The sequence below is a fragment of the Eucalyptus grandis genome, chromosome 11 (assembly GCF_016545825.1).
Source record: "Eucalyptus grandis isolate ANBG69807.140 chromosome 11, ASM1654582v1, whole genome shotgun sequence".
Taxonomy (NCBI): domain Eukaryota; kingdom Viridiplantae; phylum Streptophyta; class Magnoliopsida; order Myrtales; family Myrtaceae; genus Eucalyptus; species Eucalyptus grandis.
The window spans coordinates 43,876,530-43,887,880 of record NC_052622.1 but is presented as its reverse complement, the minus strand read 5'-3'; the positions used below and the strand labels follow the sequence as shown (position 1 = coordinate 43,887,880).

The following is an 11,351-nucleotide window of genomic DNA, read 5'->3' as shown; positions in this document are numbered from 1 at the left end:
TGCATCAGACTGGTAGCTTTTTCCAGAGTAAGTGATCTCTTGAATTTGTTACTGCGGCAAAGCAGTAGCGTTGACACTCTAATGCGCTGAACCTATAGAATGGAGCGGAGGGGGAAGATTGTTTGACCCGAAGTCCTCTCAGCAGTTCCTGTTCTTTGAATTTGATTGGAATTAACAGTTGCTACTGACCTGATGGTTTGGTTGGCCATAGAAAATGATTAGATTAGGATAAGGCTGATTTGTCTATGAAATTAAAAAAAAAAATGCCAATTTTCCTCATTTTAATGGCATGGCAGACAGTTTGTCCCCAATCAGAGCCATAAGAGGGAATATTCTGACTGTTCCTCCAAACTGGGGCTTTTTTAAAACCCAGTTGATTGGAGATGATTAATGAGGTTAGAGACACAAATTCTCCCACTTGTATTGTCATGTGCATTTCTCTTTCCTCACTTGTACTGTGATATATTATCGTGAAGTTGGGTGTGATTTCTTGCGGCTGCAGCATGTGGCATGAAACGCCTGCGCAAGATTCGTGAACTGGTATCGTTGACTAATATCGCACCGTATGTACATTGAATGCAGACATGGAAAATGTCGTTTGCATGTGTTACTTTCATTTTCTGTAACTGATTTTAATCCAAATTAATGTGCTTGAAAAATGTCCAAATATTCTAATATACCCAAATAAAAAAAGCTTTTAGTGAGATGTTTTTATGTACTTAAGAGTCCTAATGTTCGACTATTTGAATATATAACACAACGGAATATGATATCGATGATTTTCGCAAGTCTAATCTCTCGTTTGATAATTGCGGGTCATTGATCTAATCGAGAGACAATGCAGTAATGGAGCTTTTAATGAACAAACAAAGAGCTTTGAACCAAACCGATGGGCATTTAAGATAAACTGTGATGGGGTTCCAGATGACCAACCAAAAGTTGTAAATTCGGGTGGTAACCTCAAGTAACTCTGGGTTCAAGCTTGATGAGCCAGAAAGTGTCAAAAGGCATTAACTTCAAGGAAGTTTCTTTAACGAGTATTCTTCGACACCGATGCTGTTAAAGCCTTTGACACCCTTTGGGGAAGACAATGAAGTTTCTAGTTGGAAGTTGGAGCCAATTATAGCTGATACCAGAGAATTGACAGTGGAGATAAAACTTGATTTCAGTACCAGAGGACGTGTCCTCTTAATCAAGAAGATTCAGATGCAAAATGAAAATTAAGCAATTCCTGAAGGGCTGTGATGAAGATGTCGGCGTTTATTTTGGTCTAACATGTAGTACATAACTCTTCATAAATGCAATGAGTCCATTTTCTATTAACCTCGAAACCCTTTGACATGTGCTCCCTCCTGCTGCCATTGCCCGCTTCTTCTCCTTGGATGGTATTAAGAATAGCCTCATCATATGAACCACATGCCCGTCGGATTCCATCTTTTGATTGTCATTCTTTAGAGGCCTTCAGTCTTCTTCAAAATCGTTCAAGTGACTTCGAGGCAATGAATGAATTTCGATAGAAAAGATGCTAGTGCGTGCCTCTTATGTAAGTCGAAACAGTTCATCTTGCCATAATTAGCAAGAGAAGAAGAATGTGTGGGGTCAGGTAAGCCTAACTAAGGACTCTTGAGTAAACTGAGCGATCTGGCTAACATGTTTTATCTGAGCAGTGTCCCCCTCCAACAGGATTCAATCAAACAATCAGCAATACAATGAGATTCTCCTGATCTATGAGCCATCATTGCACAGAAGACAGTTAACGTGCAAAATCCAGCCAAGCTCATCATTGACTAATATACACGATTCCCATTTCAAAATATGCAGGAAGTGTTTAACCACCAAATAATACACTTTTGACATGATGCTTCACCGCATACATATATATAACCATGTGGTCCTTATTTCCTCTTCACTGCACTGCTACTCCAGTGAAAAGCCAAGTAGTAAAAGGAAATGGGGAAAGAGAATGTCGTATCAGAGAACATGAAGCTTCTTCTAGCATTGCTCGCTCTTCAGTTCTGCTTTGCAGGATTTCACATTGTGTCTAGGGTTGCACTCAACATTGGCATCAGCAAAGTCGTTTATCCTGTTTACAGGAACATCATCGCCTTGATTTTGTTGGGCCCTTCCGCTTATTTCTTGGAAAAGTGAGCATTGTCTGATGACCGCCCAAATTTCATTCGACACAATTGTGATGATTGACAATTTTTTTCCCTGTTTCTTTGGCCACTCAGGAAGGACAGACCACCTCTTACTTTCTCTTTGCTGGTTCAGTTCTTTCTTCTTGCGCTGTTAGGGTAAGCCATAATCAGGACAAGCCTTGCTGAAAGCATATCCAACACCTAACATGAAAAAGACCTATGCTTCAGCTAAATTATGGATACTCTTTCTCTTTCAGGATAACTGCAAACCAAGGATTTTATCTATTGGGCCTGTATTATGCATCACCTACCTTTGCCTCGGCAATGCAAAATTCTGTTCCTGCGATAACGTTTGTCATGGCTTCTGCTTTAAGGTTCCTGGATCTCTGTCATACTAATTCCAAATCCTTGGCTTTTTCTTTCAAACGGAAGGATCGCTCTATAACATGTGTTTTCATCTGTTTTTTCAGACTCGAACAAGTTCATATTGCTAGAAGGGATGGCTTGGCGAAAGTTGTAGGAACAATTGCTAGTGTTGGGGGTGCCACAACCATCACTCTCTACAAAGGCCTTCCTCTTTTGCACCAGAAGCTGACACAAGGCAACATAGCCGAAGAAGACACGACTGTGACGCTAATCCAGAATTGGACATGGGGTTGCATATACTTGCTCGGGCACTGCTTATCATGGGCTGGTTGGATGGTTCTTCAGGTTATGACCACCGATCTCTAGAGTTCTGTCCTGTCATTGACATTATTAAGGGCATTTGTGAAGTGAATTTAAAACGGCCGACCTAGAAGGATGGAAGCAGAGCACTCCTAATCCTTGCTAAGCTAACTTCGTCCCTATATTTTGCAGGCTCCAGTCTTGAAGAAGTACCCAGCAAAACTCACTCTCACATCATTTACTTGTTTCTTCGGGTTGATCCAGTTCTTGGTCATAGCAGTGTTCATGGAAACCGACACCGAGCGCTGGAAAATCCAGTCTGGAGAGGAGCTGTTTACGATTCTCTACGCGGTAATTCACAAGGATCTTTTTATTCATTAAAATTTGGATTTGGCCCTTTTGCTGCAATTGAAAGGAGATGACGAGGTTTATGTGTTTGATCATGTACTCGATAGGGAATTGTTGCTTCTGCAGTAGTCCTCTCTCTGCAGACCTGGTGCATCCACAAAGGAGGTCCCGTCTTTGTTGCCGTTTTCCAGCCTGTGCAGACGCTTCTAGTCGCTGTCATGGCTATCTTCACTTTCGGGGATCAACTCTACTCTGGAAGGTAATCAAGTGATTCGTGCGATGATAAAAATTAAAACCTAACAACGTTTTGCGTTCCAAGGCATCTGACAACCATGACCTAAGATTGAAGCTGAAATGTCCATGCTGCAGGCTTCTTGGAGCGGTTCTGATTTCGTTAGGGCTTTACTCGGTTCTATGGGGCAAAACGGAGGAGAGAAAGATGGAAGTCCAACATAAGGAAGGGACACTAACAAAGCATCTCCTCGAAGCTGCTGCCACGGAGGACGGAAGAAGTCAAGTGGCCTCAGATATACCTTGAGCTGCCTTCTAATCGTATACACAGTCAATAAATTTGGTAAACTGACTTGAAGTCGGTAACTAATAGCATCTCTAAGGGAGAATTCCAGTCCCTCTAGTAGAGCGAAATGTCTAGTTTACTGTAAATCTGACAAAACTATCCTTTTTCAAGATTCTGAAATTGATGGTCGAGATCGGCTGTTGTCATGTTAATGCATTTGCTGAAGGGCAATTTTACACAGGATGTCCTCTGTTCCAGCTCCATCTCTCGTTCCTCTCACAACAGACTAAAACCAAACTATGGAAATGGAGGATGAAAAATCAGTAAGAAATCACAATGGCTGAACTGGGACATTCGAGCTGAACTAAATCTTCATACAGCATATACTATTTATCACCCAAAGCAGTGACCCACCATGCTTCATTCACTCGACAGTCTATAATTCGGCCCAGAAATTTTACACAACTAATGATCAGGATGAAAACATCTTGAGACAAAGATGTCACATGGCGGCCACAGCATTCAAAGTGTCACACTCAGAACTTGGGTCACAAAGAGAGGAGTTAAAAAGGAACAATTACAATACGAAGCACTCTGTAAGTGAATAGTTCGTAGTGGATAATTAATCATGTTAATATAGCTAGATATGGTGGATAACCACTCATATTGAAGCAAAAACATCAGTATATGAGCACATCCACAAAATGCTAAGCTGCTGAGTTAATAGTCAATTCATCAACATGTCAGTGTGAAGAGACTGTATCTTAATTTTTGATAGATACTCGAAAGGGAAATATAACCCAGAATTAACATTAAAAACACTAGAAGAAAGACATACCACATTCAGAAATACCTAAAAACAATTCATCTCAAAATCACAAAATTATCGGTTCAAAGGACACACAAGCACAGATTGATGACAACGAGTTTGGCCACATATTCCGCAACATTCACTTGTTCTGAGATGCCTACCTCACTGTAACAATATCATCAATCTTCAAAATCATCCTCACACACTCTGTAGCAAGACTGATTGCACTTGTACTAACAAGCAGGGGTTGCACAACATTTTCCTCCAAGATGTTAGTTATCTGCCCCTTCCTGACATTGATCCCAGCATTAATCTCTCCTTGGGCATGCCTATTCCTCAGCTCAGTCACAATTGCTATTGGATTCAACCCCGCATTCTCAGCAAGTGTGTAAGGAATCACTTCGAGTGCCTCAGCAACCGACCGTACACAATACCCCTCCATACCGTGAAGTACCTTAGCCCAGGCTCCCAACTGCCTCGATAGCTCAATCTCTGGAGCACCACCTCCAGCAATCAAGAACCTCTTGTTCACCAAACATCTGACCACACACAGAGCATCATGCAAGCTCCTCTCAGCCTCATCAATCACTAGCTGGTTGGAACCACGCACAAGCACAGTCGTCGTCCTTCCCATATCCTTAATACCCGTAATCTTCACAATCTTCCCCTCCCCCAAAGAAGACTCCTCAACAAGATCAGCATATCCCAACTTTTCCACTCGGAAGTGCTCAATGTTGGCAATTGGCAAGCAATTCAAAGTCTTTGTAATGAACTCGATTTCGTCACGCTCCACATCCTTAACCACCAAAATCTTGGCCTTGGCCAAGTAATGTAGCGACAAATCCGTCACAGCATCCCTCAAAATACTCTTCTGGATCAACAACACATTGCATCCAGTCGCCTTAATCTTCTTAATCATACCCAAGATGTAATTCCTCTCTTCTTTCAGTATCCTATCCATCTGAGAATAATCAGAGACCACGATACTCTGCTCAATATCCGTCTTTGGAGGCGAAATCTGGAACTGAATAACTGCAATCTTAGCATTTTCAATGCGAGTAGGCCCGCCAGCAGCATGACTCACTTTCTTGTCAAAAACCAAACCTTTAATCAGCTCAGTGTCATCCACAGTCCCACCCAACTTCTTCACAATCTTAATATCTCTCAGATCAACTAAATCAGGTTTCAACGGATCTACAACAGACAGAACCGCATCGACCGCGAGGGGCGCCAAGAGAGTCGAATACTGACTGACGACCTTACTATTAAGCGAAGTGCTAGCGGACTTAACCAACGACTCGCGGTCGCTCAACTCGACGGGAACGGCCATCGCGGTCAAGACGTCGACGGCCTTAACAGCGGCTTTGTGGAGAGAATCGGAGATTACCGTGGGGTGAATGCCGGCGGAGAGGAGGGATAGGCACTGCTTGAGGAGGGCGCCGGCGATGACGACGACGGTAGTGGTGCCGTCGCCAGCGGCGGCGTCCTGGGACTTGGAGAGCTCGACGAACATCTTGGCGGCGGGCTGGAGGACCTCCATCTTGTTGAGGATGGTGGCGCCGTCGTTGGTGATGATGACCTCGCCGCTGGCGGTGGAGATCATCTTGTCCATGCCCTTGGGGCCGAGGCTGGTGCGGACGGCGTCGGCGACGGCGCGGGCGGCCACGATGTTGGCCTGCCGGATGTCCTCCTTCCGCTTGTTGTCGACGTACGACTCCGTCTTGGAGGAGTAGGCCGCGGGGAGCGAGACTGCCGGCGCCGCCATTGCTGTAGAGAGAGAGAGAGATTCGGAGGTGCGAGATCGCTGGTCTAGAGAGAGAGGGAGAGAGAGAGAAATGGCGGATCAAAAACCCTAGGAGGGAGAGAGAGAGTGTTCTGGAAGCGAAGGTTGAGTTCGAGAGGAGGCGAGAGGGGTGGCAATGGTAATTTCCTGGGTTGCACGGATATTTTTCGAATTTTTGTTTTCTTGAGTGACTTAATTACATTTCCATCCCTATGCTTTTGAGGAATATCTAAATCGACCCCGGTAACTTTTAATTTTCTTCAATCAAGTCCTCATAATTTCGCTTTCAGCAAAGGAAAAGGAGTAACCGTGGCGTCCAAGTCTTAGCAAGGAAGACTATTGTCATCTTTCTCTGTCCCCCGATGAAAAAGGGAGGGGTGATCAACCATAGCGGGGCAACCCTTGAGTTTATTACGAGAGATTCGTAAATACCATAAAATGTTTAGCTTGAGCTGAATTACAACATGCATATTTTTAATCCTATGGAGCAGGTCCATAGAGTCGACGATAATGGGAAAGGCGAACTCATCTCCACGATTCCATCCGCATCTCGACATGAGGATTGCTTTTTTGCGTTAGAATCATTTTATGAGCAACTTAAACTTAAGTTTCAGGAGTGGGTTTCGACTCCCACGCCCTATAACAGGCAGGACAAAAGTTTGAGAGTGAATGTAGAGTAGAAATAGAGTAGGATTGACTATGATCTCGTGAAAAGACGGGGATTGAGCAGTTATGTCATAAGCCCAAGGCCAAAGTGGCCCAGCCCTATCTTACATTATGGGCCAATTTTGACCAGCTGTTGAAGATCCATGTTCTCCTATTGCGTAAGCCCAAGATCTAAGTGGCCCAAGGTACAGGCCCGATTATGGTGAGTTGATCCATTTCCGAAGACTGAGACATCATGATCTTTCTAGAATCAGCATTCAAATTGAGGTCACATAACTAAAGATTTGCCACTAAAACTCGCACCAAAGCGTATGATTGAGACCAATTCAATAACTAAGCCAATCGTCAAATTCAAGGGCCCAAATCCGAAGTTTCAACGCTACTGCCTACGTAAAATAAGACTTCACCTAAGATATTACAGATATGACTTTCAAGTTGACACTTGTGATTTGGGATTTCTAGTTAACAATACAACTACAGCCCCACACGAGATAAAGGCCTTAAAGAAATGTAAGATTTTATTTGGGATTCATTACCCTTCCACAACCTTATAAAAATCATCGAAATTATGGAGGATAAACTTCTAGATTGTAGAATAATTCATTCCATGCGAGCTCATATATTATAAAATTAAAAACTAAGAAGAGATTATTATCCTGGATTGCATATCTTGGCATGCCGCGATACATTCCCACGTTCTGGCCAGTTGACTTATTTTACTTTATTCCTCTCTCCCTCACACACACATTAAGAAGTTTTTAAACGCACTCAACACGTTTGTCTTTCATTGACCAAAAAAAAAACACATTTGTGTCTTTCAAATTTAATGAGTCTTACATGAAATTTGCATAATTTAAAGTGATAAAGCACGTTGCGAGCGCTTCATCGAGTGTCACCAAATGTTTCCTCCACAAAACTACACGCACCACGACTTCTGTGAATGGATATTAAATTAGGGCTGGCTGTAGAACAACGTCGCCATTTTCGTTTGCGCTCTATCGTCACCAGAGAAGTGTGTAGATTCTACATTTATTTATATATTGGGCATTTGACTTAAGAGTGGCAAGAATGAAAAAGAACGAACGGAGTAGATTTGACAGGCATATAGGTTTTCATCATGCGATAACGTTAAAAAAATAAAATAAAATTCATATGCACTCGAAGCATGTGAACTCATTCTATCTCAATCATTGAAAACTTTCACACATCAATGTTATCAATGAAGTAGTGCACAGGACGCCACCTCATGAAAGTGTATCAAATTGAACCAGATACCGGAGATTTCACCACCAGCAAAGATTTCAAGAAAACAAGAAGCTGGATTTGTCAAGAAAGAATCTCGTTTTGGTAAAAAGAAGCTCAAGACATCTTCCCTGGCTTCTTAGACATTCCTAACGCTAAGCGACGGACCGTCCGAACAACGGACCCTCGATCACTACTCGACGCAAGAATAGAGAGAACTCGAAATTTGTATGAATTTACATTCATCAGAAGGAGGAGGAGAGGGGAGGATTTGCGTGTAAAAGGGGTCAAACTTAACGCCTCTGCTCGTGCAAAAGCTGGAGGGCTTTCACCAGAGTGGGCCTGAACCTCCTGACGTCGAGCTTCACGTTCTGGCCGTCCAGGTAAGTCTTCTTGAAATCGTCCCATTTACCCTTGTGGAACGCGCGCGGATCTTTCAGAACGACGTGGTCCCTCGGGTATTGATCCGACAACGTGCTCTCCCTCACGCCGATCTTGTACTCCAGGTACTTCAGGTTCATGTCCCTTGACGGGTCGCCGAAGTACGTTCTCGAGAGCCAGTCGCCTGCTAATGGCACGATTTGGATCAGGACGGCGTTGTCCGGTAGGAACACCATGTTGGTCAGCCCCGCCCCGTGGACCCCCATCACCGCGTCGCAAGAGTTCATGAGCTCGGCGAACCGTGCCACGTTCATGTCCGCCTCTGCCACCACCACCTCAAACCCCACGGCCTTGGCCATCTTCATGATTCTCGTGGGGTCCGTGAAGGATCGCGTGCGTTTCCGTGATATGATCAGGAGTCGGGGCTTTCGAGCGTCACCAACCTGCAATTCGATTGCTTTGCTCCTTTTTAACGAGTAGGAGGTCCTCAGGAAATCCCTGAAGTCGCTCATTGTCGTGTGGGGAGGCATGGAAGGGTTGATTTTGAAATCGTCGTGGCGATTGAGCCCCACGATCACGCTCGGGAAGCAATGCACCTCTTCCGTTTCCTGGTCGATGTCGATGGCCGGGTACTTGGAAAGGTTTTGCAAGATCCCTCTGAACTTCGAGACCCACCAGGAGCGGTAATTGGTCACGAGGAACTGCACGTCCCCGTTGAACGGCCTAGCCGTCAGGTAGAGCGGGAGTATGATGTCGCTGAAGTCGTGGAAGTGGTTCCCAGAAAATCCACCGGCTGAGAAAAGGATGGCCGGGACGGCATGGTTTTGGGTGCATTTAGGAATTTCGCGTCGGCCCACGGATGCAGGGACCACGGACCATTCCTTGACCGAGCTCATTGCCGTCCGGTCGGTTTTTCTTGCGTACGGTCTTATCTTCCATGAGGTCTGTCCATCATCCAGGGTGGCCATTTCAGGGGAAGAGGCGTAGACTGTGGAGGATTTGGCATGGACCCTAACTTCACCAGGGATGTCGCATACATCTGTCCTTCGATTCAGAATGTTGCACAGCGGCTCTCTTTTCTTCGTCGCATTCTCTGCAGCAGCGAATTCTTGAGCCAAAGGACTCACAATGCGGCACGGAGAATTCAGAACAAATTCAATTATCTAGGAAAATAGAGTACGTGAATTGACCTGCTATAGACAATGAAGTATCCTGGTGATCAGTGGAATTTAGTGGCGCTGATTCCTCAATTTTCACTGCTGAGAGATTTACTGACAACGGGAATCAGAATCATGGCAGAATGAAGACATCGAGATCGAAATGTAAAGTAATTCGGCTGATAGTTCAAAGTACCTGGGTGCTCTGTTTTATTCAGCAGTACCTCTGGACCAGGTTCCATGCTGGCATTTTTTGCAACTGCAATATTGTAAAAAAGTCTTGATTAAGCCAACAGAGAATTGAAAATATTTAGCAGAATTATGTATACAGACATTATCTGTGGAATTGTGGAATGAAGTTACCATGGTGATCTGTGGAATTGACCATTATCTCTGGTTTCGTTATTGTCGCATTTTCTGCAATTCAGAAGAGTTAAGTCAAAGACAGCAGAGTTATTGAGAGCACGAGTCGTCGGATTGGTCAGTCAGTGTAAAATACCTTTGGGGTCTGTGGAATTGAGTCGAAGTTCCAGTTTTGTTGTCACATTTTCTGCAAATACAAGATCTTAGATGGTGAGCGATCATTCTGTTGAACTGAGGACTGATCACGAATGTCAACTAATTCGATAGTGCATATACCTTGGTGACTCGTGGAAATGAGCAGCGGCTCTGGTTTTGCGGTCGCCTTTTGTTCTACTGCAAGATCAAGCAGAAGAGTACTCAGGATTAGGAAATATCAGAATTCATCAGCCTTTAAAGACTTCATTCATCCAGACAACTTGTCCGGCTTATATGCGTGCTTACCTGTGATCATCTCTTGCTTCTGAGAACTCTGTGTCTCCTTGGTCGCAAACATCCTGTGAGCGATACCCATCGACAACCGCACGTTCACTGCAAAATCAAAAACAAGACTTTATACATTCTGCAAAGTAAATACTTCGAGAAAATGCGACAAAACAAGATGGCGGCAGTACAAATAAAGGGCATTCTTTGAGTAAAAGACACGAAGAAAGCTTGTACTCAAAGTCATACCATGGAAGACAAAGTGAGGCACTTACAAATTGGCAAAGGACCCAAGTAAGGCTTGAAGACAGTGAAGAAGCTCAAGAAAATGAGCAAGCACCCCACCAATGCTCCATATCCGAGCTTCTTCTGCTCGTACCGACTAAAACTCCTTGCCAATATCGCTTCGTACGACATCCTTCTACTCTTGCTGAACTAGTCCTTTGCCAATGCGCACTCCAGAGAATTTCACCGAAAATCTCGCTCTCAGAGAGGTCTCGAAGGAAGCCCGATCAATGGCGACGATGTATATGAAGTTCAAGAACCCTCTTTTAGAAGACCCCAGTTCTTCTCTCTGCATTTTCAAATTCTGTAGGCAGGCCTTAAAATGCCAATTTGCATGACACGAGACATAAGTTGGGGAGTTGAAAATACAATTTCTCTCGACGAATTATTGCTCCTCACGTTGTCCTTAGGTCGGGGGTAATTGATGTTATCTTTTTCCAAATCATCTATGAAACAGAAAGGATACAAAGGTATCTGAAAGGGTCTCTTTGGGGGGGATAGGTGGTTGACTGCTGAGACAGAAAAAACTCTTTCAATGATTGGCTTGTGCAAGTATTTTTAACCTTTCGCCTTG

General features: G+C 44.0%; 3 protein-coding genes across 5 annotated transcripts; 1 reads left to right on the top strand and 2 right to left on the bottom strand.

Annotated features, from left to right (window-relative positions):
• Positions 1–1,950: 1,950 nt before the first annotated feature.
• Positions 1,951–3,904, top strand: LOC104425809 (WAT1-related protein At3g18200). The gene is made up of 7 exons (XM_010038614.3): positions 1,951–2,144; positions 2,232–2,294; positions 2,396–2,512; positions 2,609–2,849; positions 2,997–3,155; positions 3,260–3,411; positions 3,522–3,904. The coding sequence occupies exons 1-7, from the start codon at positions 1,951–1,953 to the stop codon at positions 3,688–3,690; spliced, it is 1,095 nt and encodes a 364-aa protein (XP_010036916.2). The 3' UTR covers positions 3,691–3,904.
• A 453-nt stretch (positions 3,905–4,357) lies between these two features.
• Positions 4,358–6,390, bottom strand: LOC104425810 (T-complex protein 1 subunit delta). Its single transcript, XM_010038615.3, has one exon. It carries the CDS (start codon positions 6,243–6,245, stop codon positions 4,638–4,640), a length of 1,608 nt encoding a protein of 535 aa, XP_010036917.1. The 5' UTR covers positions 6,246–6,390; the 3' UTR covers positions 4,358–4,637.
• A 1,707-nt stretch (positions 6,391–8,097) lies between these two features.
• On the bottom strand, positions 8,098–11,351 carry LOC104425811 (beta-1,2-xylosyltransferase XYXT1). Of its 3 annotated transcripts, none has more exons than XM_010038616.3 (8): positions 10,768–11,351; positions 10,514–10,600; positions 10,349–10,405; positions 10,209–10,259; positions 10,073–10,126; positions 9,906–9,968; positions 9,743–9,823; positions 8,098–9,645 (listed from the first exon to the last, which is right to left on the bottom strand). In XM_010038616.3, the coding sequence occupies exons 1-8, from the start codon at positions 10,907–10,909 to the stop codon at positions 8,465–8,467; spliced, it is 1,716 nt and encodes a 571-aa protein (XP_010036918.2). In that variant the 5' UTR covers positions 10,910–11,351; the 3' UTR covers positions 8,098–8,464. The 3 variants fall into 3 exon arrangements, with proteins under 3 accessions (XP_010036918.2, XP_010036920.2, XP_010036919.2); XM_010038618.3 differs by having other exon boundaries at positions 9,743–9,808; positions 10,768–11,350; XM_010038617.3 differs by having other exon boundaries at positions 8,174–9,645; positions 9,743–9,811; positions 10,768–11,342.